Source organism: Kogia breviceps, chromosome 1 (genome assembly GCF_026419965.1).
Source record: "Kogia breviceps isolate mKogBre1 chromosome 1, mKogBre1 haplotype 1, whole genome shotgun sequence".
NCBI classification, from domain to species: domain Eukaryota; kingdom Metazoa; phylum Chordata; class Mammalia; order Artiodactyla; family Physeteridae; genus Kogia; species Kogia breviceps.
In genome coordinates, this window is record NC_081310.1 from 201018914 (window position 1) to 201046835 (window position 27922).

At 59.3% G+C, this 27922-nt stretch overlaps 1 protein-coding gene across 1 annotated transcript; it reads left to right on the forward strand.

Moving 5' to 3' along the window:
• The first annotated feature begins 308 nt into the window (after positions 1-308).
• TTC34 (tetratricopeptide repeat domain 34) lies at positions 309-27503 on the forward strand. The gene is made up of 10 exons (XM_059039882.2): positions 309-502; positions 596-741; positions 4017-4841; positions 12193-13039; positions 14496-14721; positions 15877-16081; positions 16942-17108; positions 21118-21388; positions 22171-22385; positions 25188-27503. The coding sequence occupies exons 1-10, from the start codon at positions 309-311 to the stop codon at positions 25713-25715; spliced, it is 3624 nt and encodes a 1207-aa protein (XP_058895865.1). The 3' UTR covers positions 25716-27503.
• Positions 27504-27922: the final 419 nt, after the last annotated feature.

A 27922-nucleotide genomic window follows, 5' to 3' on the forward strand; every position in this document is an offset into this window, starting at 1 on the left:
GCGGCTCCTGGGGAGAGAGGAGAGCACCCCTGAGAGCCCCAGGTCAGCTTTGGGGGGGTTGGGTGCAGTCACAGGCTGTTGCTAAGAGCTCCCCTTTCCAAAGGGAGAAGCAGGGAGCCTGACTTCCTGGCTGGTGCCTGGGGAGGAGGGGGCAGGCATGTTGGAGGCCAGTAGGCTGGGGGGGGTCCCAGGAGAGCTCCCAGGGAGACAGGAGGGGCTACATGGACCCTCCCCTCCCTCGTGTGCGGGGTGGACAAGACCAGCTCGCCTCCAGGGTCGGGCCAAGGCCCCTGCTTGGAGCCTCGGCCATGGAGGCAGCTCACCGGCTTCAGGACGCCCAGCCTCTCCGCCCCCGGCCAAGGAGCAGCAGCCTCCGAGCCACTGGTCCTCCCGGGGCCACGGCGGAGTCTGCGGGCAGGGCCACAGCAGGAGTGGGACCAGACCTAGCGCCCACTTCCCGCTTCCTGGGCCCAGCACTGGGATCAGGCCTGGCCTTGGGGAGGCAGGTGCAAAGGCAGGGAACGGGCCAGGGTGAGTAAACACACCTGCTTTTGTGGAGGTGATGGGTAAACTGATGCCCTCCCGTCCCTCTCAGAGGACCCCCGGGCGAGGGGCTCGTGAAGATTCAGAATGAGCTCCCCACAGGGCCGGGGAGCTGGTCCCCGGGCGAGCGACCCCGCTGCTCCGTGTCTTTCCAAAAAAAGGGCCCAGGAGCGCCCGGCACACCCCACCTCGAAGGAGGTAAGAGCCACACAGTGCAAGGTCAGCCTCAAGGCCGCCACCAACCGTCCACTTTCATGAACTGCTTCTATTTCCGACTCCTTTGCCGTTCTCCTGCTCACACTGAAGACGGTTCTGGAAGCGGGGGCTCGGCGCTCTCTCCAGCTGGCGGGCCTTTATCCCAGTCAGGGGTGTGACTAGGACGGTCTCTGCAAAAGGGGCCGTGTGCTCCTACTGGGACTGACGCGGGCACCCACGTCCCTTGGGGCGGCCATTTCATGGCCATCTCCGGGAGCGTAGGGAGCCCCTGCCGGGGACTGGGCGGCGCCCCTAAACCCCCCCGGGTCTGACCGCACACACTGGGGCGGCCTCGTGGGGGGCGGTAGCGGCGCTCGGAGGCCGTCAGCTCAGGGCTGCTTCTTGCTCCGTTCCTGGCTCCGCGGGGCATCCATCCAAGCATGTTCAGTTGCAGCCTTAACGCTTCCATCACGGTGACACCCCATGTGCCCCTAAGACTGTGGATGAGTCACAAACTCCCCACAGAGATGTGGCCTGTCAAGCTTTCGAGGGGCACCGCAGTGGGAAGGGCAAGTGCACCGAGTCACCTGCATCTGGACCCGGTCAGAAATGGCGGGCAGCCCACCGTAACGGAGGGAAAGCGGCCGCCCTTTGGATTCGGTTGTCGCACCACGGCCTGAAGCAACACACATCTGCACACAGGCTACCTGCGCCTGGTCCAGCATCCTAAAGCTGCCCTGGGGTTACCTGTATCCAGGTGTGCTGCTTCCGGGTAGGGGCCGCGATCACAGCTTCTGGCCCACCGAGGCCACTGCGCTCATCCGGCCAGTGCCCGAGGATCCACGGGCACCATGTGCCAGGGCAGAGGCTCGGGGGAGCAGTCAAGCTACTGTGATAGCGCCGTCAGCACGTCAGGCAGGACCGCCGCCTCCACGCCCAGGCCCTTCCCACAGCCCTGTGACAGCCCAGCTCCATTACCGCTCTTGCCTAATTAGGGTAATAAAATGAAAGTAATCCAAACCGTGGGAGATCTCTCACCGCTCAGCTCGGGTATTGTGCCTTTGTGAATGTCAAGGAGCTAAATAACGGGCCAGGAGCTGGACCCGGGGGCCAGGCCCTGCCGACCACACCTGCCTGACCCTTGCAGACATTGAGCCCAGACTCTGACTGTGCCCGTGGAGCCCTCCCTAAAGGGCTGGTGGGCCACACCCCAGCGGCCAGGACCCCGGGGAGGACATCAGAGGCAGCACCCCTCCCCTGCCCCTGCCCGCCCCGCCCCACAGCATCCAGTGCCCTAGCGGGCACTCCACCTGGTTCCCTGAGCCCCACAGAGGAGCGGGGTTCCCCGGCATCTGGGAACCTTGGCATCTTGAATTGGGAGGGGCCCTAGCCCCAAACAGGACCACGTCTCCAGGGACGTGCAACTCGGCGACCTGCCCAGGGGCCCCTGCCAGGGCCGGGCTCGGCGTCTGGGACCCCAGGGCCCCAGCAGCCGTGCCCCCCTCTTCACACTTACCCTCCTTGCTGCTGGGAGGGGGGGGTCCTAAAGTATCACCCCCTCCGCGTGCTGCCGGCCCTGCTACACTGCAGTCCCGGTGACCCTGGGCCAGCAGGTGCATGTCACAGCCCCTTAGGGCCACCTGCTGGGCCTCATCTCAAGAAGGGACAGGCCCTCTGCCCAGGAGCGGTGCCCAGGCCATTGGGAGTGGGGGTGGCTGGGTGTGCACACAGGGCTCTGGTCCGTCTGCCCAGCTGGGAGTAGCCTGTGTGGAGGGAGACCCAGGGCCAGTAGGAAGACCTACAGGAACCCAGGGGGACGGGGCGACCTGGGGACCGGCTTCCTAGGAAGCAGCCTGCAGGAGGGGCACCAGCCCCTAGAAAGGGGCCCTGAACCAGCCAGACAGTTCTGGGGATGGCAGGGGCCCAGGGCTCCTGCACCTCCCCGGAGCTCCTTCCTCGCCTGCGAGGGTGATAGATGCGTGTGCGGCTAGCCCCAGACTGCGGGCAGCTGCTGCCCGGCGCCCAGGGGCCCCAGAGCCCCTACCCTCCTCCCCAGACTAGGGGCTCAGGCTGCCCAGAGCCTGGTCCTGGGGTGGCGTCTCTCCCCGCCCCTCCCTATGCTCTGGTGGGGCAGACGGGTAGGGGGCAGGGTCGGCGGGGCGCAGGGGGCCTGGGGGACGGGGCGGGGTCCGAGGCGGGGGCGCGCCTGGCCGCTGGGGGCGCCGCTGAGACGCCGAGCCGCCGGGGTGTTGCCGGTGTCCCGGGAAACGGACCCGCCCTCCGGACGCGGGCGCAGCGGCGGTGGGCGCCTCTGGGAGCCCTGCCGCGCGGACCCTCGGGCAGAGCCGCGTCCACAGCCCCTCCGCCCGGCCGCCGGCAGGTGTGGTGGCTCGAGCCTTTCCCTCCCCCGCGCGCCCCGCACGGCCTCGGAGCACAGGCGAGTGTGAGCGCGTTTGCACATTGGGGGGCGCCTGTGTGCGCACCTGTGTGTGAGCGTGTGCGCGTGTGTGTGTCAGTGTGTGTCGGAGAGCATACGCCGGGTGGGGGGCTTGTTTGCAGGCACTTTGGGATCCAGGAGAGAAAGGGCCACGGGCAATTCGTTCTTCGGGTCAGAAGGTTTGGGGACGGGCAGGCACGAGACAGGGCTGGTCCCGGAGCTGTGACCTCAAGACCTGACCCTCCGGCCTGGGCCATCGTGGCTCTCCACTGCCACCCAAGAGCCGGCCAGGCGCCCCTCACCACCCCAGCACCCGCCGCCCCCCGGCATTGCCCCCGTGCGGGAGGTGGGCACGGCTGTGGTCCTGAGGTTGGGTGAACGATAGAAACTTAGAGCTCCGAGAAGGCGTTGAGAAGGCCTGTGGGAGCCGGACTGATGGAAGGGGGTCCGCCTTCCTGAGGGGCTGTGTGCAGGGAGGGGCATCGGGTGGAGTGAGGGCCACCCAACACCTCCCCGCACAGATCCCCCGGGGTCAGATGTCCACAGAGGGCCCATTGCTGAGCAGGCCCATTCTGCAGAAGAGGAAGCTGAGGCCTCAAGGCAAAGAGCCGGCTGGGGGTCTGGCTTGGGAGGCGTGCCCCAGCGCCATGGAGACGCCTGCAAGGCAGGCACCCCCAATGCCCCTTAATAGTTGAATTCACCCTGCCTTCCCTCGGGGGCTCTGTGCCGACCCTGGGGTCTCCATGGGGAGGGGCAGGAGGCCTCTCTGGAGCAGGGCTGGGGGGCCGTAGGGCAGGTGGGCTGCCGGCCACCCACGCACTGACCACGCTCCCCCCTCCAGGTGCTGTGAGGACCGCACGTGGGCCCATCTGCGGCGTGGGCGTGATGTCAGCCCAGGAGCTCGCAGCCTGCCTCTGCTGGCAGGGGGGCCGGCACCTGGCCCTGGGGGAGGCGCCGCTGGCCACCGCCTTCTACCTGGCTGCCTTCAGCTGCCACGCCCCCTCGGCCGTGCGGAGCGTCCGAGCCGCCCTGGCCGGGGCCCAGGGGTCCCCCGTGCTGGCCACGCTGGAGGCCTGGTGCCGAGGTGACAGCCGGATCCCGGCCATCCACTGGGACGGCATGGCGGTGGTCTCTCTGACGGGGACCCTGGCCTGCGCCTTCCTGGCCACCCTGTGCCCCGACCACCCAGCCGCAGCCCTGCACTCCCTGGCGGGCCTGCTGGCCCACGGGCACCACGGGGAGGTGGTGGAGCGCTGCGGGGCCCTGCTGGACGCCCACTCCCAGCAGAGTCTGGAGCTGCGGCTGACCCGTGCCCTGGCCTGGGTCCTGTCCAGGACACGGGTGGACGCCGGGGTGGCCGACTACCTCCAAGCCTTTGCAGCCAGCGCCGACCGGATGGTGGCCTTCGTTCACACCCACCAGCAGCCCTACCTCCCCACTCTGGTCAGCACCCTCCAGGACTACATCTTGGGATGCCAGGAGGCTGGGGACGGTGCCAGCCAGCAGGAGACCGACTGCCGGAGACTCCTGGCAGCCCTGGACCCTGTGGGCACCTGGAGCAACACCCCGTCACCCGAAGCCCTGCTCCAAGGTGGCAGGTATGAGGACTGCCAGGCGGCCTGCAGCCGGGCCCTGGAAGCCGCCTCAGCGGGCAGCAGACCCCAAGGTAGGCGTGCCCTCCACACCCCCTAAGGGTCGGGGCAAAGGTTGCTCTCACCATCGCTTCACTGCGTGGTTAAGTCCTGCTTACGGCGGGGGTGGGAGTTGTGCTGGGGCTGGGGACACCACAGTAACGAAACAGAAAGACGCCTGACCTTATGTGGCACCAAGAAAAGCAGCAAAACGAAATCTGTGCTTTGAAAAATGGACTATGAGAGGTGCTGCTCTAGCCTGATGGTCAGGGAAGGCTTCTTGGAGGAGGTGTCGTTTGAGCTGAGACTGAAGGATTCCAGGCAGCAGAAACAGAATGTGAGAAAGTACGTGGGGTTCCTTGCCGCTGAATGGAGCCAGAATGGCTGGCGGGGGGTCGGCGATGGGGGAGAGGGAGCCGGGAGATGCTAAAGACAGTAGCGGTGGCTAAGCCCTCCTGGCCTTGAAAGACTGGATTTTATCCTCAGGGCAGCAAGAAGCCATGGGAGGGTTTTAAACGGTGGAGTGAGGTGCTCTGATTTGCATTTTTAAAGTTTCCTCTGGCTGCTGCGCGCAGGATGTGCCACAGGGGCCAGACTGAGAACAGAACCTGCTGGAGGCTGGGACGCGGTCCAGGTCTGAGTTATCACTGAGACAGAAACGACAAGACTGTGGCCAGATGTAATGATGGGGAGAGGACGGGGGCCTAGAGGAGGATCAGCAATGATTTCAAGAGTTCGCCTTCAGCAACTGGATTGCAGAGGCCGGGGAGGAGCGGACGGGAAAGGGGGCATCAGGGGCTAGAGACACCCCCAGTCTGAGATGCTGCTCCTGCCAGGCCCCTTCTCTGGGTCCTGCTTCACGGCGGGGGCGGGGGCAGTGGGGCGTGTGATTGGGAGCCCGCCGGAGCCACCCGCCAGCCTGCAGCCACACTCCCTGCTCCCTGTGCGCAGGTGGAGGTGGTGGCCACACCCACTTCTGAGGGTTGCTGTGCAGATTCAGTGAAATTGTGTATCAAGCCCTGAAAATGTTGTCACCCGCTAAGCGCTCCCCAAAAGTGTCCCTTGAGCCCATCAAGTGGATGTGTCATTAGGCAGCTGGACACATGAGCCAGCTCCCGAGATGAGTGGGGGCTTGGTCTGAAGAAGGTGTTTGCGGATCATCCACACAAGGAAGGGGTTTAAAGTCAAGGTCTAGATCAGGAGGGAGCATGGGAGAGAGTGGGGGAGCCGGACACCTGGAGGTGGGGGGCCAGGGGCCCTGCCATTCACTCCGTGGGCGGACCCGTTGTGCGGGCTTGGTACGCACTTTCATCGCATCTACACAGCAACCCTCGGATGAGGGTGCAGGCTCGCCCCACGTGCCCGTGGGGCCACCAGGGGCACACAGGTGTTCACAGAAGCTGGAATTTGACCCCCGGGCGCTCCTAACTGCCCACCGCACTGCTCTCCACCAAAAGAGGACCCAGCAAAGGGGACAGGAGGACAGGAAGCAGGCGGAAACCAGGAGCCTGCAGGGCAGTGACAGAGGGTGCTTGCCAGATAAAGAGCTGCACCCAGCTCAGAGCTGCACCCAGCTCAGAGCTGCCTCTGCAGAGTCCACGTGGAGGGCGAGGCTGTTGGTGACCCCAGGGTGAGAGGGAGGCCAGACAGAACTGAAAACTGAGCGGGCCAATTTCTTTCTGGAAATATGCCAGACCAGATACGCTGAAACCCTCCTGCTATAAATTACCTAGAAACGCTCGAGTCACAGAGAATCCCAAGTAGGAAAGAGACCCTTGGTGCCCAAAGCACAAACATGCAGCGGCCTGTGCGCTGGGGGCGTTCAGCAACCCCTGGGTGGAGGGGGTCTTCCACTTTAATGGCCAGATAAGCCCCTGCAGAAATCCAGAATCCCCAAAGGGCTGCAGCCTTGAGGAACAGTGTTCTAGAAAAACTCGGCTCCCCACTCCCACCCCCAGAGACTGCAGGAGGCTTGTCTGTTCCACCTGGGCCCTGAAGCGGACAGGGTAGCCTTCACTATGGATCGCTGCATTCATTAGGACAAAGTCACTTATGTCACTGGGAGTCACCTTATCATCCCCACCCACACGAGCATGGCTTACCATGTGAACAAATAAATTCTCCTGTAACAAACGTTTTACAAATGTAGATTCCTATTACAAATGCATTCTAATCTCCAGGTTACTTATCCAAAGTCCTTGGAAACATCGAATAAAACCTCCCATATTTGGGAATATGCTCAGCCCTTCTTAGTACGTGGCCATACAAGGACACTCGGTGGTGTATAAGGACGAGATGCAGAACAAGAGTAGCTTTAACCCACGTCCCCCAGGGGCCTCAGTTCCTTGACTGCTTATCCTCTGAAAGTCCCCAGGGCACATCTCCAGTTCGTTCAAGGTTCCTCATTAAGAGCTACTGGGGTAGGTGAGAGACAGAGCCATGGTTGTAGCTCCACCCAGCATGGAAACAGAGTTCACTTGGCCTTGAGATTTGCTGGGATCAGCAGAAAATAGTGCAAGTGATGCTGTGTGGTTCTGGAGGCCAAGCCCCACCTCCATCCTCTTGCAACATTCCCAGCGCTCTGCAAAGATGCTAACTAGTGAACCACGAGGGCACACACAGATAGGGAGGCTCAGCCCACGGCCAACACCAGGGCCCCAGACATGTGAGTGAGGCCACCTTACACCCTCCTGCCCAGTCGAGCCACCAGGTGGCCGCAGCCACAGGAGTGACCCCCGGTAAGACCAACAGAAGAAGTGCCATCTCAGCCCAGATTGAAGAAGCACCGCAGACAAATAGAAATGGTTGTTGTTTTAAGTCACTACGTTTTGTGGTAGCTTGTCACACAGCAATAGTAGCTGATACAACTGCATACTGAGTCAAAGCCTTGGTTTTTGATGCATCCTTTAGCCAAAACTGAGTTAAATAATACAAGACTTATAGTTTTATGTTTCTGTAATAACACAATTTACTACATTCATTAATGGAAGAAAGAAGAATATATTATCATCGCAATAAATTAGGGAAAAGTATTTTATAATATTTAACATCTCCAAAATGTAAACAACCAGGAACAGAAGAAAGCTTACTTAATTGCAAAAGATAAAATCTATCAAAACCTACCAAAATATCACACTTAATGTGATCTTTTAGAATCAAGAACACGGAGGCTGCCGACTCCCGCGTTTATCCATAATTGCTCTGGAGATGCTAGCCGAGGCAACGAGGGAAAAAAATGTAAGACTAGAAAGGAAGCGATAAAGCAACCATTGTTTCAGACTATGTAATTAGCTATGTAGAAACCCCAACAGAAACAACAAAAATGTATTAGATATAGGAATAGAATTTAACAGGAGATACAAAAAGTATTTATGTTTATAGGCACCAGCAACAAATAGAAACTTTATGGGTTTTTTTGTTTGTTTTTGTTTGTTTCTTTAGATTTATTTATTTTTTTAACATCTTTATTGGAGTATAATTGCTTTACAATGGTGTGTTAGTTTCTGCTTTATAACAAAGTGAATCAGTTATACATATACATATATCCCCATACCCACTCCCTCTTGCGTCTCCCTCCCACCCTCCCTATCCCACCCCTCTAGGTGGTCACAGAGCACCGAGCTGATCTCCCTGTGCTATGCGGCTGCTTCCCACTAGCTATCTGTTTTACGTTTGGTAGTGTATATATGTCCACGCCACTCTCTCACTTCGTCCCAGTTTACCCTTCCCCCTCCCCGCGTCCTCAAGTCCATGCTCTACTTCTGCGTCTTTATTCCTGTCCTGCCCCTAGGTTCTTCAGAACCTTTTTTTTTTTTTAAGTTTCCATATGTATGTGTTAGCAAACCTTATGGTTTTAAAATACACCATTTACTGTAGCAAAAGAAAATAATTTCTTTCAATGAGTCATATGACTTAATGGAGAACACTATAAAACGGCGAGGGAGAGGGAGAGGGGAGAAGATGGAGAAGAAAGTGGTGGTATAAGGATCTTCCCTACCAGTTAATACAAAGCTATGTTAATCAATACAGAAGGATACTGACTTAAGGGACAGATAGATAGACTAATAAAACCAATAGAGAGGTTAGAAATAGACCTATAGTTGTCTGGAACTTAATATGTGACAGTGTGCATTGCAAATCTATGGGGAAGAGAGGACCATTATCCAATGCATGGTGCTGATTCTCTACCTCAAACCATGCCAAAAAAAGTAAATTCCAGGTGAATCATGTGACTAGCTAAGTTTTACAGTTTCTAAGAGAAAATATGAGAGAACATCTTAAGACTTCTGTGTACAGCTGGGCTTCTTAAGATACAAAAAAAGTGGAAACAGTAAAGCAAAATTTGATACATTTGATTAAATTGAAAATTTTAAACTTCTGTTTTGCCCATAACTATAGAAAGTGAGAGGAGACTCCACAACAGAAGAAGATATTTGCAAAATATTCAGTGGGCAGAAGATGAGTACGCAGAATATTTGAAGAATTCCTGCGCGTCAATAAGGGAAAATCCAGTACAAGAACTGGCAAACGCGCTTCCCAAAAGAGACAACGCAGATGGCTAATAAACGTGCAGAAAATATTCAACATCAGAGTAATGATACAAATGCAAATTAAAACAATGAGACACCACTTTCTACCCGCCAGATTGGCAAGCAAGGTTTTTTAAATAAATGAGCCTTTTACCAGCAATCAGGAAAATGAAAATTGAAACAACAGTGGGGTAGCATTATAGCATTTTATATTCCCCCACCGCCAGATTTTCAAAATTTTTAATTCTAACAATAAAAGATTCTGGCTTTCAATAATGGTGAAGTCGCTGGACTAAATTGTGTTTCCCACATATAATTATAAAATTGGGGCATAATATAAAATGCAAATATCTGGCAACCGAACAGTGACCAAATGCGGGGAGAAACTGGAGACAGACCCCTAAAAGATGAAGACTCTATACAACAAAAGCTTGCAGCTTTTTGCCTCCTCAAGCCATGTTTTGTAAATGTAGGACAGAAAGTTGCCATTTTACTGGCTTGAGATATCATATGACAGAAATTGGGGATGAGAAAAGTGACTGTAAAGTTAGAAGGGAAATCCTGAAAAAGAGAGAGCCACATTCAAGGGGGAAGGGAGGTAAGACCCCAAATCTGTGTATTAAAGGCACTTAAATCCTCAGCTGACCACTGAACTATACACACATGGGAGAGACTGGGTAGCCTAAAAAAGCAACAACTGGAAGCTGCAAGAACTAAATGGAGGTTTCAGCTGCTGTCCGATAAAGAAGACAGAGAATTTGGAGTTTGATCCTAGCCAATTTAACTGCCGGCTAAAACAAAATTCAGTTCTCTTCAGGGGAACACAACTGAACCCAGAGTCTCTACAAAGAATCAACCAGATGTCTAGTGTACAATTTAAACAATTACCAGGCATGCAAAGAGACAGGAAAATAAAAGGTGAGCCACAGTCAGGAGAAAAAGAAGTCAACAGAAACCGACCTCAAGATGATCCCAGGGCTGAAATTAGCAGACGAAGGACTTTAAAGGAACTGTTATAAATATATTCAAGGACTAAAGGAAAATATGGTCATAGTGAATGAACAGTTGTGGACTCTCAGTAGATAGTGGGAACTATGGGGAAAAAAAGAACCAAATGGAGATTCCAGAATTGAAAAACACAACTGAAATGAAAAAGCAACTGGCGTCTCAGAAACAGAGCAGAGGGCTTCCCTGGTGGCGCAGCGGTTGAGAGTCCGCCTGCCGATGCAGGGGACGCGGGTTCGTGTCCCGGTCCGGGAGGATCCCACGTGCCGCAGAGTGGCTGGGCCCGTGAGCCGTGGCCACTGAGCCCGCGCATCCGGAGCCTGTGCTCCACAACGGGAGGGGCCACAACGGTGAGAGGCCCACGTACCACAAAAAAAAACAAAAAGAAAAAAAAGAAACAGAGCAGAGAACACACTTCCATATGGGTAAATAATCACCGGCCCCCCAGGCCGCTTGGGCTCTCCCTAGGATCCATGAGCTATTGCAAAAGTCAGGGACACAGGTGTTCTCTTCAGGACTTAGTAAATGACACGGAAGTCTCAAAGTTTCTTTAAATTTGGCCACCAGGAGTAGACTGGGTGACCTTGTTGTCGGTTGGTTGGTTGATCTCAGGGTGCAAGATGCTTCTTTTACGTGGCTACGTGCTGTGTCGTGACACTTTCGCACAATGGCAACAGGGCGGGGCAGCAGCAACTTTGCTTCCGTGCAGACGTGAAGGTTATTTGCCCCCTCCTGTTTCCGTGTGAAGGCTTATTACTGTTGCGGCTGTTGAGTCAGGTTATAAGGAAAGGTTCTGAAGGAGTCCGTGCAAAAGGCACTGAAGTGGAGGTCCAGGGCCCAGCGTTGTGACGTGCCGGGCCCGGAGGACTCCCCTCCCCGGCAGCACTGCCCCGAGACCTATAATACCATGCGGGTGGGCACCCCTGACCTATAATACCATGCGGGTGGGCACCCCTGACCTATAATACCATGCGGGTGGGCACCCCTGACCTTGAGCTCCTACCAGCACTGAGTTGTCTGTGATTCTTGCAACGGCATGTGCACCTGCCTGGCAGGGATGGGGCGGCTTGACTTTCTTTACCAGCCGGAAAGCCCCCATTCACACGTTTCCGCTGCTCGGATACAGAGCACGGGGACGGTGGAGGCGAGGCCGCTGCTGGCGGGAAAGCTCACTGAGTGACGCCACCCACCAGCCCTGGTTCCAGGCCTGGACACACATTAATCCGCTCACTCCTCGCAGGCCCGTGAATGGAGACTATCCTCCTTCCCACTATAAAGCAGAAAAGGAAACTGAGGCCCTGCAAGATGCTGTGAATCCCCACGTACCCCGCTCTTGAAGCGGCATTGGGGGCGTGATCCCTCTTTTTCCGGAACCTGATGGGGTGACCTCATTGCAAAGAGGGAAGCCCTGGGTCCCACTGTAGCCAAAGAAGGCATGAGACAAAGATGCTGCCGTGACACCTGGCCCCTAAAACGTCACAGAACCTCAGCTCCGACCTGGGGTTGCTCTCCGAAGGCAGAACCCGGCCCTAAAATCCATCCCTGAAAGTGCCAGGGGTGTTGTGACGAAACGTCCAGGGCGGCTGGGCCGGCTGTGAACCCACGTGGCGAGCAGCGCTGGGGAGGCCACCCTGGCTGCCCCCTCCTGAGCCTGCTCTGTCCCCGATGGGCTCAGGGCCTCCTGCCAGCACTCACCCTTCCGGTGCCATATACCCTGGGCTTCTGGGAGACTCAAGGGAATCGCCGTGAGACGCTTCAGAAGGTCCCAGCACTGGAGGGCTGGGGTCTGCCGGGGGCTCCCCTGGAGGACGCGGCCCAAAAGGCAGGACCAACACCTCTGTTCTCTCCCCAGGTGAGCGTCGGGCCACCCTGCTGGTCACCCGCGCTGCCGCGGCCTTCCTCCTGGACAGCGGGGCCCAGGACCTCCTCCGGGACCTGCACGAGGCCTTCTGCGAGAGGCCCTCAGCAGCGCGGACGCAGTTCGAGGCCGTGCTCTCTGCCGGGGACCGGGAGCGTCTGCGGGCGCAGGTGCAGGAGGCCGCGGACGTAGGCTTCGCGCGCTTCCAGGAGACCGTGCGGAGCCGCCCGGAGCTCCGCGAGGACTCGGGCCGCGAGCTGCTGGCCCCGGTGACCCGCGCGCTCCGGGTCCTGTGGCGCCTGGCACCGCCCGGGGCGCTCCCGGCACTGGGCACCCGGCTGGCCGAGTGCCTGCTGCTGCGGGGGGACGCGGTGGGCGCTCGGGCTCTGTGCGAGCGCTTGCTGCGGCCCTGGCGCACCGGGGACCGCGCACGGGACCGGGCCGGGGACCGCGCGCCCCTGCTGGCGCTGCGCGGCTTCTGCGCGCTGCACGCCGGCGACGCGGGGAGCGCCCAGGAGGACTTCCAGGCGGTGGTGGAGCTGGGGCCGCCGCACCCCGGCAGCTGCGTGCGAGCCCTGTGCGGCCGCGGGCTGCTGCGGGTGCTGGCGGGCAGTGCGTTCCTGGGCGCGCTGGACTATGTCACCGCCTGCCGCCTGCGGCCCGAGGAAGCTCTGCTCGTCACAAAGGCCTACGTGCCCTGGAACCAGCGGGGGCTGCTGATGACCGTGCTGCGGGAGGAGGGCCGCAGGATGCTGCAGCGGAGGCCGGAGCCGGGATCCGAGAGCGGGCCGGGCCGCAGGAGCAAGGCTGCGGAGACCGACAGCCGCGCTGCGCAGGAAGGGTAAAAACTAGACCCGTGCACGCCGGGGGCTGCTTGCTTCACTCTGGTCTCCTCCAAGTTAGTCGCGGTGTGTTTCCTACTACTTTACAGTAAACTGAGGCAGGGAGCTGCTAGGTGATTTCCTTAAAGCTTTGGTGGCAGCTTTAGCTCCAGGGCCCGGATCTTAGGACCCTCGGTCCCAAAGGGCAGGATGCATGATGGATTTAGGTGTCAAAGAAAATTAGAAATGCAAAAATGGGAATGAAAAAATAGAACTTACCTGTCATCCCACTGTTACATTTCCTTGTTGTTTCTCCTTGTGCATAGAGAGTCCACAAAACTGAATTTGTGCTCTATGTGCAAATACATCCCACCTTTTTTACTCCCTAGACCATGAACACTTCTTTGGTCACTAGATACGTTTCTTGGGCAGCCCCATAGCTCATCCTGTAAATGTGCCATCAATCCTTCGGGCATTCCAGTATGTCTGCTCTTAGTTATAACGCATCCCGGGTAATCTCCAGCCTATGCAATGTTCTGCGCTACAGATGGAGACAGAGGTGGAGCTCCCGGGTCAGAGAACACAGCCCCCGTGAGGCCCTTGACTCTGGAGCTGCCCACCTGCCCGTCAGTCCACACGCTCCAGCCCTCACGCTCCTTTTGCAAAATTCTTTGCCAGCCCAGTGGGTGAACCTGCAGCTGTTTGGACTTGCATTTCTCTGGTAGCTGGGAGGTGGCAGGAAGGTGTTTTAGCAAAGCTAAAAGCACTGAGCTGAGGGCCCCCTGGGGGGGGGCATGTTTGACGTCAGCCCCCTCGCCCCTACACGCACGCACAGGCACGCACACACGCACAGGCACGCACGCACGCACGCACAGGCACGCACGCACGCACGCAGGCTTCCTCAGTCCCCTAGTTCCTTAACGTGCATTGCTTTGATTTGATGGTGAGGAGGACCTTTCTTGTCAGAGATGTGGGGCCCTTTATAGCTTTTCTCTCTGGGAACTGTAACATTTGAGGCTCTGGCCCCTTTTCCCAGTGGGAGCTCCTTCTCGTTCCCAAGAGAGGACCAGGATCATTCCACGTGCAGCCTGGGTGTTAATATATCCAGCTCGGCCTCCAGCACCCTTGAGCCCTGCAAGGCCGACATTTTTATCCTGTTTTTGCAGAAAAGAAAACTAAGGCAGGGTTGGCTGGGGGTCAGCATACAGCCTCAATTTCTCATCTGTAAAATGCCTACCCTACAGGGTTGGGGAGAATGGGAGGTGAGGGCCGAGGGCTGCATGTCGGAAAGGGCAGCCGTGTACTCTGGGGACGGCACGAGGGTCCTTCCAGCAAGGAACTGGTCTCTGAGGTCCCGCGGGAAGGGCGCTGCCTGGACCAGGTTTAGGGGATAGGATTTGCCAGCAGCCTGCCTCCCTGGGCAGGTGAAAGGGGTGAGGGCAGGGGTCAGCCCTCTCCCAGCTGCTCTCTCCACAGGGACGCCCGTGGCGTGTACCAGCTGGCCATGCTCCTGATGGAGCTGGACACGGAGGATGAGGCTTCGCGCCTCCTGGCGGCCGATGCCCTGTACCGCCTGGGCCGCCTGGACGACGCCCACAAGGCCCTGCTGGTGGCCCTCTCCCGAAGGCCTCAGGCAGCCCCTGTGCTGGTGCGGCTGGCCCTGCTGCAGCTCCGGAGGGGCTTCTCCTATAATGCCAGTCAGGTGAGGGGGCCCCGGTGGGCCACAGCAGGGCAGACGGACACAGGGCACAGCTCTGTCGAGGGCACCAGGCGTCCAGCGGCCCTTGCCCAACACCCCGCAGCCCAGACTTGAGAACAGGCAGAGCTCGTCCCACCCCGGTCTGCCACCTCCAGCAGGTGCCTCACCTCTCTGACCCTCCGTCTCCTCATCTGTGCCCCGTTCTCTCAGGTTCCCAGGAGAATTAGCTGCAGCAGGTACCCCAGGGCCCAGCTGGGCTCCAGCATGCAGTGGTGCTCTGTATTTGCTTTTCTTGCGCTGTGAAGAAAAAGGGCCATGAGTTGGGTGTAAGCAGAGCTAAGTCCCAAGTAAACTAGGCTTGGAGGTGACCCTGTCCCGGGGAGGGGGGAGAGCAGAGGAGCCCCAGGCCCTCAAGCCCTGTTGCCTCCCCTCCCTCGGGTGTTATGAGGGCTTCCTGTTGGAACGTGGCAGAATTTGATGTTCCAGGGGGAGATTCAGGCTTTGGGGCAGGGCTGCGGGGCCTGTCAGCTTCCCTCTTCCGCCCTGGCCCGGTCTGGGTTCTGGTCTCCCTGCGCTGGGCCACAGGGCTGGGAGGCAAGGATGCTCTGGGAGCGGTGTCCACACAGGTGCAGCCAGCGGGGGCAGCATCGGGCAGGCCTCTGTGAAGTTCTGTCTCCCCGAGGGTCTCGCTCCGCCCAGAGCAGGGACTGAGTCCAGGGCTTTTGCTCGGCACCTTCTGAAGGACTCCCTGGGCCCTCTGTCACTTTGCGACTTGAAAGCCCCCTTTCCTCAAGCTTCTCAGACCTGTGGCGCATGGGCCCGTGAGGCGAGGCGAGGTCTCCATGTCACCGAGGAGGCACGGCTTAGGGACACTGGGGCCGCCCCCCCACCCAGCCTCCTGACACTCAGCAGAGGAGCAGCCCAGAGCGGGACCCACACCTCCCGACCCAGTTTTCCCTGTGCTCAGCTCTGGCAACCCGCAGTCCTTGCCCCCGTGGGCCACGCCCCCACGAGCCACGCCCCCCACGAGCCACGCCCCCCACGAGCCACGCCCTTGCGGGCTGCATCCCTGAGCCACACCTCTGCACGGAGGATGGGGGTGGACTGGTCTGGCCTGGGGCACAGGGAGGACCAGTGGTGACGCCTCTGCCCCTGCAGCTGGTGAAGAAGGTGGTCCAGTCTGGAGACACGGCCTGCCTCCAGCCCACCCTGGACGTCTTCCGCCACGAGGACCGCCAGCTGCTGCAGGGCCACTGCCACGCGAGGGCCCTGGCCATCCTGCAGGCGCGACCGGGCGGCGCCGAGGGCAGGGCCCACACCAGGGAGGCCATCGCCTACCTCTCTCTGGCCATCTTTGCTGCAGGTAGGAGCCGCCTTCGTAGCCCCGGGGCCCCCACCCTGTGCCAGGTGCCCGGGGGCAAGGGGAGCCTCTGCCATGCGGGGAGGGGTGTGGTCAGGCACCGGGGAGTCTGGGCGAGTGCTTGGCTCAGGGGTGTGGTGCGCTCCGGGGCCACTCACTGCAGGGAGCGCGCTAACGCCTAGGAGAGGGCCCAACCAGCTGGGACCTGAGCTGGGACCCCTTCTGAAACCTGGGCCGCCATGGCGCGCACCCAGGGCCCTGAGGGTGGGAGGGCCAGACTCAGCTGAGGCCCTTCTCCCAGCTCAACCCCTCTCTCTCCATCCGTGGGGGATGAGAGCCCCACTCCCCTAAGCCCTTCTTAGGAATAGCGGGGGCGGCTCCGTGTGTGCGCCTGGTCTCCCCGCTCTCCCAGCCCACCCACCACGCCCTGCCCTAGGCGCAGGAGGGTCAAAGAGTTGGGCCTTCTCGGCCTGGCACCTTCACGGCTGCAGCCGTTCTGTGACCTGCCCCGTGGACCCTTCCCCCCACCCCCACCCCCGCCCCTCCCCTGGCCTCACTTCAGATGCGGCCGCAGTGCCCCCTCCTCTCAGAAGCCCCCTCTGAGTGTCCACCAACCCTCCCAGATGCCACCCCGCGTCCCTCAGCCAGGGCCCCCGGATCAATCCAGACTGCTGCTCCCTGGTGTGTGCGGGTGGCCAGCAGTCTGTGAGCTCCCAGGTGACCCCAAAGCTGCTGCAGCCCCTCCCCCTGCCCCTTTGAGCACCAGGACGGGTGCAGTGACTCCTGGATGAGGGCAGGCACACTGAACCTGGCCGTGCCCAGCCGCCGAGCTCGCGTCCTGATGCCACACCCCCTTCCTCCAGGGAGTCAGGCAAGTGAGTCCCTGCTCGCCCGCGCCCGCTGTTACGGGTTCCTGGGCCAGAAGAAGACGGCCATGTTCGACTTCACCTCCGTGCTAAGGGCTGAGCCGAGGAACGCGCGGGCGCTGTGCGGACGGGCGCTCTTGCATCTGGCCCTGGACCAGCAGAAGGTACGGGCCCGCCCTCCCCACCTGGGGCTGGGCGCGTGCGGGTGCCTAGGGTAGGCGCTGCCCTCCTTCTCAGCGCCCCGCAGAGAGGAAGCAGGGCCAGGCCGTCTAAGCGTCAGTCATCCGTCAAAACCCCGCCTGTACCGGGGCTCACGGGAGCCTCACCATCACACCCCTGGTCTGGGGGAGTCTTTCCCTTCCATCTGCAGAGTCCCCGTGCCCCCACACACACACCGCTTCAGTCAGCATGGATTGATGTGCAAAGCCTCAGGATTACTAGGGGGGCTGCCACCTTACGGTAAGGAGACCTCCGCTGTCCCCTTGGGTGCCACTCTGAGCTGTCTACACAGGGCCTGTGGATTTGGGTGGTCAGCGTGCAGGCGCAGGGGTGGGAAGTGGCCCATTGCAGGCCCAGGGCACATACTTTCCAAGGGGAAGATGTGCAGCCACAAACAAACAGCCCTGGATAAGGGCACTCTGCAGCCAAGGGCAATGTCATTGGTGAATAACTGAAATCGATTGTCTGCCCTGATGCTTCGCTGGGCCAAAGTACAGCCCAGAGGTATCCTGCCTGCCAGGTTTCTGAATTTCTTAAGGGCTGGAGTCCTAGGAGACAAGGAAAAATGATCCAAGATGCCACTGGGATGACAGCATTTCAAGATGGCACTTCTGCCTGTCAGGGGGTCTGTGTTTCCCCCAAGGGCACTGGCAGCCTGATTTCTGTTCCAGCCGGGCGCACTCTTGTGCTTGGGAGCCCAAGCCTCTGCAGGCCCCTTCCTGTTCTGGGAAAGCACCTGTAGTTCTCAGGGACAAGCCCATTAAACAGAGATGGGATTCAGCCAGGAGAGCCCTGCTGCAGGAGGCGGACCCCTTGGAAACCCACCCCTGGGCGATCTCGACATGCCAGCAGCTCCCCCGAGAGGTGCCCCAGAAACATCCCCCCTGCTGCTCTGTCTAGGGCAGCGGGGCATGTGGCAGGGAAAGTCAGCCTGGATGTCTGTGAGTCAGGATGAGGGAGCAGGGGCAACCCCACGTCGTCACACCCGTGAACTTCCTCGTCCTGGAGGTGGGCTGAGGCCGAGCACCCACACACCCCCTGGCCCTTCACCGAGAGGAGCTCTGAGCCCGCCGGCCGGGCTCCAGAATCCAGAGCCCTGCTCCCCCACCCCTAACTTTCTGATCAAGTCCTGTACCATCTCTGAGCCTCGTTTCAACATCAGTAAAATAAGGGGGGGGAGGGTGCTTGTTCAAGGCCATCAATGCTCAGCCTTGAGGGGGTTGTTTATTCAGTGCTGTCACGTACTCAGCGTGGTGCCTGGTCCCTATTGAGGGCTCCATATGTGGCAGCTGGAACCCCCGTGAGGCAGCACAGAATGGGACTTGCCAAGCTGATCAGCTTTACCACTGGCCAGCCCCCGAGTCACGTAGGGCCCCGGTCATAGTCTAGGAAGGATCGCAGAGGACCGTCTTTCCATCCACCCATCTAAGGGCTCTGTCTCTCCAAGACCTTCATCCCCCACACACCTGCTCCAGGAGGACCCCATCCCTGGACTTTAAAAGTATCTAGGCAAACTTCCAGTGCTGGCTAGGAGAGGGTAGCTGGTATTGGGCTGCTGAAAACAAAATATCTGGATAAAATACATGACAACTGTCTTCCGGCCCTGAACAACAGGCAGTGGAGAGAAAGGCAGACCACACAAGGGGAGTCCTGGGGGGCCCCACGATAACCTTTCTGCCAGGGGAGGCTTTCCTGTTACTGCACAAGGAGGTGGGGCAGTCAGCTTGCTGAGCTGAGGAGGCAGAGACGGGGGTTCCAGCCTGCTGCAGTAGCTGGAATTTGCAAGGAAAGGCAACGGAGAACATGGGGCTGTGCAGAGAAGTCTTCATGGGATTCCAAGTGGTTCTTGTCTGAGTCTGGGCTGCACATGCAGGGGCCCAGCAGAGCTCGCCCGTGGCAGGAGATGTTGGAATTCTGACCCTGCCAGAGCAGAGACCTTTCTGAATACCTTGGACACTTAGCTGAGACCACATCCTAAGTAAAGGTCATATCTTAGGACTAAGTTCAAAACTGAAATGGACCTGCCCTCGCAAGGAACAAAACCGGGTCTAGCAGAACCAAAATGACCCACCAGAATAAAACACAACCTCCTTAATGAGAGGGTGACATAGTCCAGACTCTGTACAATGTACCATCCACAATGTCCAGCCCCAAATCAAAAACTGCTAGACACACAGAGAACCGGGAAGTGTGACCAATAATAAGGAAACTAAGTACTCGATAGAAACAGATGTTGATCCTGAACAGCCACCTCAAGACGGCTCAGATGCTGGAATTAGCATACAAGGATGTTAAAACAGTGATTGTAAACATGTGAAGAACGTCAAGGAAAATTTTTTCATAATGAGTGAACAGATGGGGAATCCTAGCAGAGAAATGGAAACTATTGAGAAGAATCAAGTGGAAATTCTGGAGCTGAAAAGTATATCTAAAATTTTAAATTTACCGGATGCACTTAACAGCTGGTTGGAAACTGCCGGAGAAACGGTTAGTAAAATTGCGGATATGGACCAATACAGTTTATCCTGTCTGAAGAACAGATCAGGGGAAAGGATTTGTTGTTGTTGTTGTTGTTGTTTGCAGTACGCGGGCCTCTCACTGCTGTGGCCTCTCCCGTTGCGGAGCACAGGCTCCAGACGTGCAGGCTCAGCGGCCACGGCTCACGGGCCCAGCCGCTCCGCGGCACGTGGGATCCTCCCGGACCGGGGCACAAACCCGCGTCCCCTGCATCGGCAGGCGGGCTCTCAACCACTGCGCCACCAGGGAAGCCCGGAAAAGGATTTTTTTTAATGAAGAGAGCTTCAGTGACCTCTGGGATGATTCCAAGCAGTCCAGTATATGTATAACTATAGTCCCAGAGAAGAAAGAATGGGGCAAAAATATATGCATATATGTATATGTATTTGAAGAAATAATGGCAGAAAATTTTCCAAGAAGCTCAACAAATCCCAAGATGATAAACACAAAAAGAACCACATCTAGGCACACCTTGATCAAATTTCTGAAAACAAAAGATAAAGAGAACATATTCGAGGCAGCCAGTGGGAAAAAGAAACATTACATACAGCAATATGAAAAAATGACTGACTTGTCATAGAAACAATGGAAGCCAGAAGACAATGGAATGGTGTCTTTAAAGATACATATTTTGGGGACTTCCCCAGCCGTCCAGGGGTTAAGACTCCACGCTTCCACTGCAGCAGGCACGGGTCTGATCCCTGGGCAGGGAATTAAGATCCCACATGCCACACAGCAGGGCCAAAAAATAAAAAATAAAGGTACATATTGTCACCTTATAGGACAACTGCCAAAAAATGTTAGCGAGGCAGAGTTAAAAGGCCAATGGAGGAACTAAAATAAAATACTAAAGCTATTCAATTAACCCAAAAGAAGGCAGAAAGGGAGGGAAAAAAACAAAACAAAAGACACCTAGAAAACCAATAGGAGGGTGGACCTGAAGATGACTCCATGGCTCCCGACTGTTGGCCAGGTCAGAGGTCAGATGCAAAGGACTCACCAGGGTCAAGGCTCTCCTAAAGGGGCCCAGCCTCCCCCCTGGCCTTGTGTGCTTCCACGGCACAGTCAGGGCCTCTAGACTCCTCCCCCACCACTCCAAGCTGCAGACTCAGCCCCTGGCCCATAGCCCTTCTGGTAGCAGCCCAAGCCCACCTCTGTGCCATAGCGGGTTCTTTATCAGTGTGGCCCTTCTGGGGTTCCAGACCGTTTCCCCCGTCCAGAACTCTGATACGCTTGCCCCAGTTTCACCGCGCCCTCCTTGAATGCTCACCATACGGGCCCTCTTGTTGGCTGACCCCCACTCCCACCCCACGGTGGGAGGGCAGGAGCTGGGCCATCTGCCCGTTCTGGTGTCACCAACACCCGGCACCAAGAGGAACACGACAGACACCCAGCTGGACCACTTCTGTCGCCCACCCTGCCCTCCTCCCCTCGCAGGAGGCTGTGGACGACATCCTCTCGGCTCTGAAGCTCAGCCCGAGAACGGCGGTCCCTGAGATCCGCTCTCTGAAGCCAGAGGTCCAGGCCCTCATCACGCAGGGCCTCTCATCCCGCTGCCGGGCCCTCCTGATCCAGCTGCCGGACACAGGGGCCCGCCTGAGCAACGAGGACACCCAGAGCCTCCTGGCCGCGGGGGAAGCCCTGATCGAAATCGATGCCGGGCAGCCCAGCTGGCACATCCTCCTGGCAGACGCGCTGGCTGCAGTGGGTATGTGTCAGCCCGGACATGAAGAACATGGGTGCCTGTCCCTGCTCCTCCCACCCCTGGATCCTTTTCTGTAAAACGGGAGGAAGAGACTCAGGACTCAATGGCTTGTAAGGTCCCTTCCACCCTAAATCCCAGGGCCTGGTCCCCGTGTGGGTCCTCCGTGTGGCTTTGCCCACTGGGAGGTGAGACAAAGGAGTGATTTGGGGTTTCGTAAAAGGCTCAGATGCTCAGGCCTCCTCATTAACTCACGCATTCATTTGGCAGATGTTTATTGAGTGCCCTGTTCTAGGTGAGATTGTCTTAGGCCCACACGTGTCGCTCTTCCCTGCAAAATCTTGAAAATATTTCAGCACTAATTTGAAAGGGAGACCTCTCCACAGCCTGCGTTTCACAGGCCTGTGATCACCACTCCCCAGCCTGTGAGATGCCCCCGCCAAGGCCTCCAGGGCCTCCGGGGCTGCTCTAGTCCCGTGCAGCTCTGCTCAGGAGAGACAGCAGGTCCTTGCAGTGGCCATGGTGAGGGGCTTAGAGTCCTGCTACCCCACCTGGGGCTCAAAGAGTTTAGTGACTGCCCCCGAGTCGAGGGGCTGGGTCATCAGGTGGTGCTGGGTGAGCGACATGGTGTCACCGTGCCCCTCTGCTCCCTGCCCCTTCCTTCTGGTGCTGAGCCCCTCCATCAGCCAGCCACTCCCAGAGCCGGCACCAAGAAAGGCTGAACTGGGCTTCCCAGTGGCCCCCCTGCCCCAGCTCCACCCTGACTGTCCTTCCCCAATCCCTGACAGGCAGCTTTGAGAAGGCCGGCGCCCGCCTGCAAAAAGTCCTGCACCTGGCCCCTGCTTCAGAGGCGGCCCGGGCCCGGCGTGGCCTGCTGCGGCTCAAGAAGGGTGATGTGCCGGCCGCCACGCAGGACCTGCAGCGTCTGGCAGAGACAGACGCCCAGGACCTCGGCTTCCTGCTGCATCTCCTGGAGGCCTCGGAGAGGCAGAGCCTCGCCCAGGTGGGCACAGCACCCCACGGAGGCCCCAGCCCAGCCCCTCTCCAGCACCTCGGGTGGGAGACCCCCCAGGCCCGGGGTTCTGGGTAGCGCTGACCTCCCCGTGCGCCTGATCTCACTTGGACATGGGGTGGGATGGAGGTTCAAGCGGGAGGCACCCGGATCTGGCCAGCTCAAGCCCTGTCACCCCCAGAGACCTCAGGGCTTCTTTACATGAGGCATATAAGCCACGGCTGACTCGGGGTCAGGGAGAAGGAGGGGACCCCATCCTCAGAGCCAGACTGAGCCAGGCAGGAACACCGGGCCCTCGTTGGAAGCCCACCCCAACCCCCAGGTCAGGCCAGGAGAGGCGTGTCCCTCCCAGTGAGCACATGGGTGGCGGGCCAGCTCCTGCCCCTGGTGAGCTGAGGGCCACCCCGAAGGCATGTTGGGCTGCGGCTGCCGCCTCTTCGGGTGGGTGATCGTTCCGCTGCCCATTTGACACGAACAAAGCGCGCCCTCCACCGGGCCTTGGGTGGGGCCACTGCCTGCACCGTGGCCCTGGCAACTTGGGGGGGGGGCGTTTTGGGGGAGGGCGAGTTCACTTCAGAGGGTGAAAGTGTAAGGAAGACCCCGAGACAGGGCAGGGGGGTGCGAGGGGGCTCTGGAGGCGAGACCACGGCGACAGATAGGCCAAGGCAAAAGCCTGGAGGCAGGAAAGATCTCAGAGTGTTCAGGAAACAAGTGGGCAAAATGCAGCTGGTGTGGAGCGCAGGAGGAGGGGCTTGCGGTGGGGGCCAGAGAGAAGGGTGTCCTCCATTCTGGTCTGGCCACCTTATTCCCTTCACTTGCTGGAGGCAGGAGCAGGAGAGGCAGGGCTGGGGGAATGGAAACTGCACAGTGGCTTTCCCTGCAGTGGCTGAATTTAATCTTTTTTTTTTTGGAGGGGGTGGGCGGTGAAGGGACCAGCAGGTTGGAGTAGGGAGGGGCCAAAAGCATCAGCCGGTGAATCTGACCCCTGCGCGGGGAGGGGGGGGGGCAAGTATTTCACCTCCTTATGCTTCCGTGGGCTCTTATCACTCAGGGTCCTTCAGGAAAACTAAAACCGCACTGTTTCCACGAGGGGGTCAATAGGGGAGTTGGCTAAATGAGCATTACGGACGGAAGGAGTGAAGCGAGCAATTGGTCATGCAGGGGGACAGCCCTGGTAGGGCCGAGGGGGCCAAGCAGCGCGTTAACGAGGCCTAGAACAGAGGAGCGGCCGCGGAGCCCGGGGATGTCTGTCGGAGGACGGGGCCTGGCTGGGGACTCAGAACCTTGAGGCGGGGGAAGGGGGGGCTCTAAGCTGGGAGCGGGGAGCTAGGTGAGCGTCTATGAGTTCACAAGGCGGGGCTGGGCAGGGCTGTGTCCGTGCGTTCAGACGACGGCCTGGGCCCGGAGGAGAGCACTATGCAGGGCCGCCTGGAGCCCAGATTCGGTGCCGCGAGAATTCGCTCGACGTTAGGCCGTGGCCGGGCGACGAGGGCCGACCCGGAAGTGAGACGGAAGTAGTGGCGCCCCGTTTCCGGCGATAGTACGGCGGCGCGGCGGGTGGCTCCGCCTTTCTCTCCAGCTCCGGGAGGACCACGCAGAGCCGGTGGGGAGGGCGCTGCACGGAAAGGACGGGTTGCTGGTCCTCGTCGCCCAGCAGGGCCGAACCGGCTCCAGCCCGGGCTCCGGCCTCTCGCCAGCCTGTGTGCGCGGTCGGGCTGGTGGGAAGACGGGACCACGCGTTCACCCCGCCGGGTGCTGGGTGCCCTGTGCTCTCCTGGGGACAGGCGGGGAGCGGGGGCGTTGCTACCACCTGGCTGCATGGAAGAGGGAGGGTCAGCAGGAGAGGGAGGGTCTGGAATGTGCCCGTTCAGTCCGTGGGGAGCCACTGTGGGTTCTTGGGAGCAGGAGGAGACGAATGAGGCAAGCGGATTTATCGGGGCAGTTCGGGGGAAGAGGTAAGGCATTTTGGCAGGTTTGGAGAGTGGGCTTCAGTCACACTCAGAAAAGGAGAGTGAGCCTGGGGGGCAGAGGAGAGGCATCGGCCCTCGGGGCTGCGCCATCCAGACGGGGGCAGCAGGGGACTCAATCCAGCTGTCCGCGGGGAGAGAAGTGCTAGGGTGGACAGCGCCCTCTGATCTCTGGCCTTGCCCTGCAGCATCCAGCAAGGCTGAGGCTTGAGTCCACCAGAGCCCTCCTGGACGCACCGCTCTGCCCGTCTCAGGGGAGCAAACGCACCCCCAGCCCCTGGGTCATGCTGGCAGGCGCTGGCAGTGCAGGGGGCGCCCGGAGAGTGTCTCCCTGGCCTTGACTCTGGCTCCACAGGGCCTGCGGGAGCAGCTCGTTGGTTAGCAAAGTGAGAAGCACAGTAGCGCAAAGCAGACCCTGCTTTTCTGACCCGGGGCGCAGGCGGAGCCTCAGGAGCAGGCTGAGCAGAGGCGGTGTTTGCTTCTGTCCTCGGTGCCAGGGCAGCCTCGGGAGGGCAGGCAGGGCAGGAGGCTGGGAAGAGCGGAGGGAAGGGGAGGGAAAGGAGGGGGTCGCCCAGGTAAGAGAAGCTGGGCCTGCAGGTGGGGCAGTAGGGCTGTGCGAAGGGGGAGGGCGCCTTCTGAGCGGGGCCCTTCTCTGGGAGATCTTGCAGGGCGGAGGGACTGCAGCAGGTGGCCTCTGCCCTGCGCCCCCACCCCTTCCAGAGGGAGCGGGCAGCTTCTGCCTGGGGCTCAAGTAGCGGCCAGCCCGTGGGGGGCCTTCAGTGTTCTGGGTTGGCCTGACCTGCCTCCCTCCGTCCTCTCTGTGCAGGCCGCAGCGCAGGAAGCTGACACCCTCATGAACTCAGGGCGGCCCAGCCAGGCGCTGGGCTACTGCTCGCTGGCCATCCTGGCGGGTGGCGGTAGCGCTTGTCACCTGCGCCGGCGGGCTGCCTGCCTAGCCGAGCTACGGGAGTTTGGCCGGGCACTCGGCGACCTGGACCACGTGCTCCGAGAGGGTTCAGGGGACGGTGACCTCCAGGCACGGGCGGAGGACTTCTGCTCCCGGGGCCGCCTGCTTCTGAGCCTGGGGGACGAGGCCGGGGCCGCGGGGGCCTTTGCCCAGGCCCTCAGGCTGGCGCCCGCCCTAGCCCAAAGCAACCTGTGGCAGCGGCCAGGCCGGGCCCCCACTGCCCACGCGCTCCTGTGCAGGGCGCAGCACTGCCTGGATGAGCAGCGCTACACAGAGGCCTGGACGGCAGCCGAGGGCGGCCTCCTGGTGGACCCGGAGCACAGTGGCCTGAAGAGACTGAAGGCGAGAATCCGGAGGGAGGCGTCCTCGGGCTGCCGGCTCCACTGACCCAGCGCTCCCCAGGCCCAGCCGTGGGGCCGCCCTGTCGTTAGCATTTCTCATCCGGACCTGGGCTACACCCCGTCCCGGATCGGGGAGGTGCTCACCCACCCTCCCCTGCCCCCGTCCTGGGGTGGGCTGGTGACAGCCAGCCTCGGGAAGCAGAGCGGAGAGCTCCCCACTTGCCTGAGTCACCATCCCAGGAGGCTCAGACACCCTCCCCTCAACAGCAACCTGGTCTCCAAAGCTGCGTCCCTCTTGGCCCCCAAGTGGGGCTCGGGCCTCAGAGAGCAACCCCAGTCCTGTCCCTGGCTTGGGACCTGCAGGTTGGATGGGGTTCAGGCCGGCCCCTCGTGGCCCTGGGGAGACGGTGCCAGCCCAGCTGGCACCTTCTCCAGCTATGAAGCAGCCCTTGACCCTGGCCTGACGTTCGGGCCAGCCTCCTGCAGGGCCTGGGCCCCCTCAAGGACAAAACTCCCAAGCTGGGCCGCAAACCCACGCTTTCATCAAGGCTGTTCTCCAGGAACCCAGCGCCTCCTCCGCCACCTGCCATGCAGAGCCCTCCGCCCCCCCCGAGGGGTCCCTGATGGGTAGAGCATCCAGGCGTCTCCTCGGCAGGTCTCCAGCAAAGCTGCCTGGTGTCAAGGCGCTTCCTATGTGGATTAAGCTTAGCCGCCCCCACCCACCACAGTTTGCTTGGAAAACCTCTCCTGGAGGGAGCGGAGACACCCACCCTTGTCCCATCACCAGGGGTTTCAAAGAAGCCAGGTCCGAGTTACGCCGTTTTTCTCTCCTGTTCCCAAATGCAACTGCTGGACAGGCCATCGGGGGAAGCCGGGGACCAGGGGGTGCGTTCGCCCCTGCTGTCCTCCCCCCAGACGTCCTGCCCTCGTCCTTCCCTTTAAGGCCAGAGATCCTCACGCTGAGCCCGCAGGTGCCCGACTCGCCACAGCTCTCCAGGACCTGATGCTCTTTGCAGAGCCCCCGACGTGCCTCCCAGCCCCGGCTGCTCACTGCTGAGCTGGGGGCTGAGAAGCCAGGCCTGATGTGTCCCGACAGAAGGCACAGCGGGCAGCCCTCTGCCTGCAGCCTGGCCACCTGGCCTCATCGCCTGCCCCTGCTGGGCGCCAGGACTGCTCACAAGTGGGCCTCTCAGCCCGGGGCTTCCTCTCCCCCCTCCTCCAGGGCAGAAGCTGGGAAGGTGGAGCTAACTGCTGTCAAGCCCCTCACCACCGAGCACATCTCCCAGAAGCTTTTCACGTGTGTTACTGCTTTCTTTTTCTCCCCGGAGGCTGAAGTAAGCTCGTCCTGTTCTGCAAGCTGAGGCTGGAAAAGTCCAAAGATTCACAGATGGTCACAGTCAAGTTAGCTGGGCTGTCTGGGGACCACTCCCAAGCTCCCGGCTCTCCGGGCAGCTTCAACAGAAGACAGGCCTCCGGGACGTGCAGAGAAGGGCGCATCCTCCCAGCTCCACGGGCAAAGTCTGCCCTGCCCCCAGTCGTCCCCACGCACCTCCACCTGGGTAGGGGGTCGTTCTCACATCTGCAGGTACACGTGAGGCCGTTGTCCCAGCCTCCCGTCGTGCACTCAGGTGAACAAGGACTAGCGGGTGCCGGGCGGCCTCCATAGCAGAACGATCAGGTGGGTCTGATATAAATCAGACTCTTCCCCCAGAGCAGATGCTGCACCTTGTTTTCTCAAAATCACATTTCAGGTTACCAAGAAAATGTTTATGATGTGGTATAGAGAGCATTACCTACTCTCAAGACAATAAAGCTATAAATTAATTTTTTAAAATTCCCTGCAGGTGAAACACCTCTTGGATCCAACAGGAAATCAAATCTGGAATTGCAGAATATTGGAAAAAATAATAGTGACAAAAACAGTCCAGGGAAGCCCCTAAGGGATACAGTGTCCCAAGGGAAGTTCACGCCCTGAGTATATAACTGACCAATGAATATAAAGCACATCCGCATCTTGAGAAGTTAAAAAAAAGACAATAAAATAGAGAAAATCAGCAGGTAGGAATTAGTAACAATAGGAGCAGAAATTAATGAATTAGGAATCGAAAAATGGAAGAACTCAGAAATCCAAAATACAATTCTTCACAAATCAAATAGATGAACCAGGAGCTAACTTAATCTAGAAAGATGGAAAAAGCACAAAGACATTTTTTTAAGGTAATAAGGACAAAATAACAGGAAATTTAAAGAATC

Excerpts from the sequence above, each read along its gene's own strand:
- TTC34 (XM_059039882.2), top strand. The coding sequence starts at position 309 with ATGGAGGCAGCTCACCGGCTTCAGGACGCCCAGCCTCTCCGCCCCCGG. Across the intron at positions 16,082-16,941 it reads TCTGGCCATCTTTGCTGCAG|GGAGTCAGGCAAGTGAGTCC; the intron begins GTAGGAGCCGCC and ends CCCTTCCTCCAG. Across the intron at positions 21,389-22,170 it reads AGACGCGCTGGCTGCAGTGG|GCAGCTTTGAGAAGGCCGGC; the intron begins GTATGTGTCAGC and ends AATCCCTGACAG.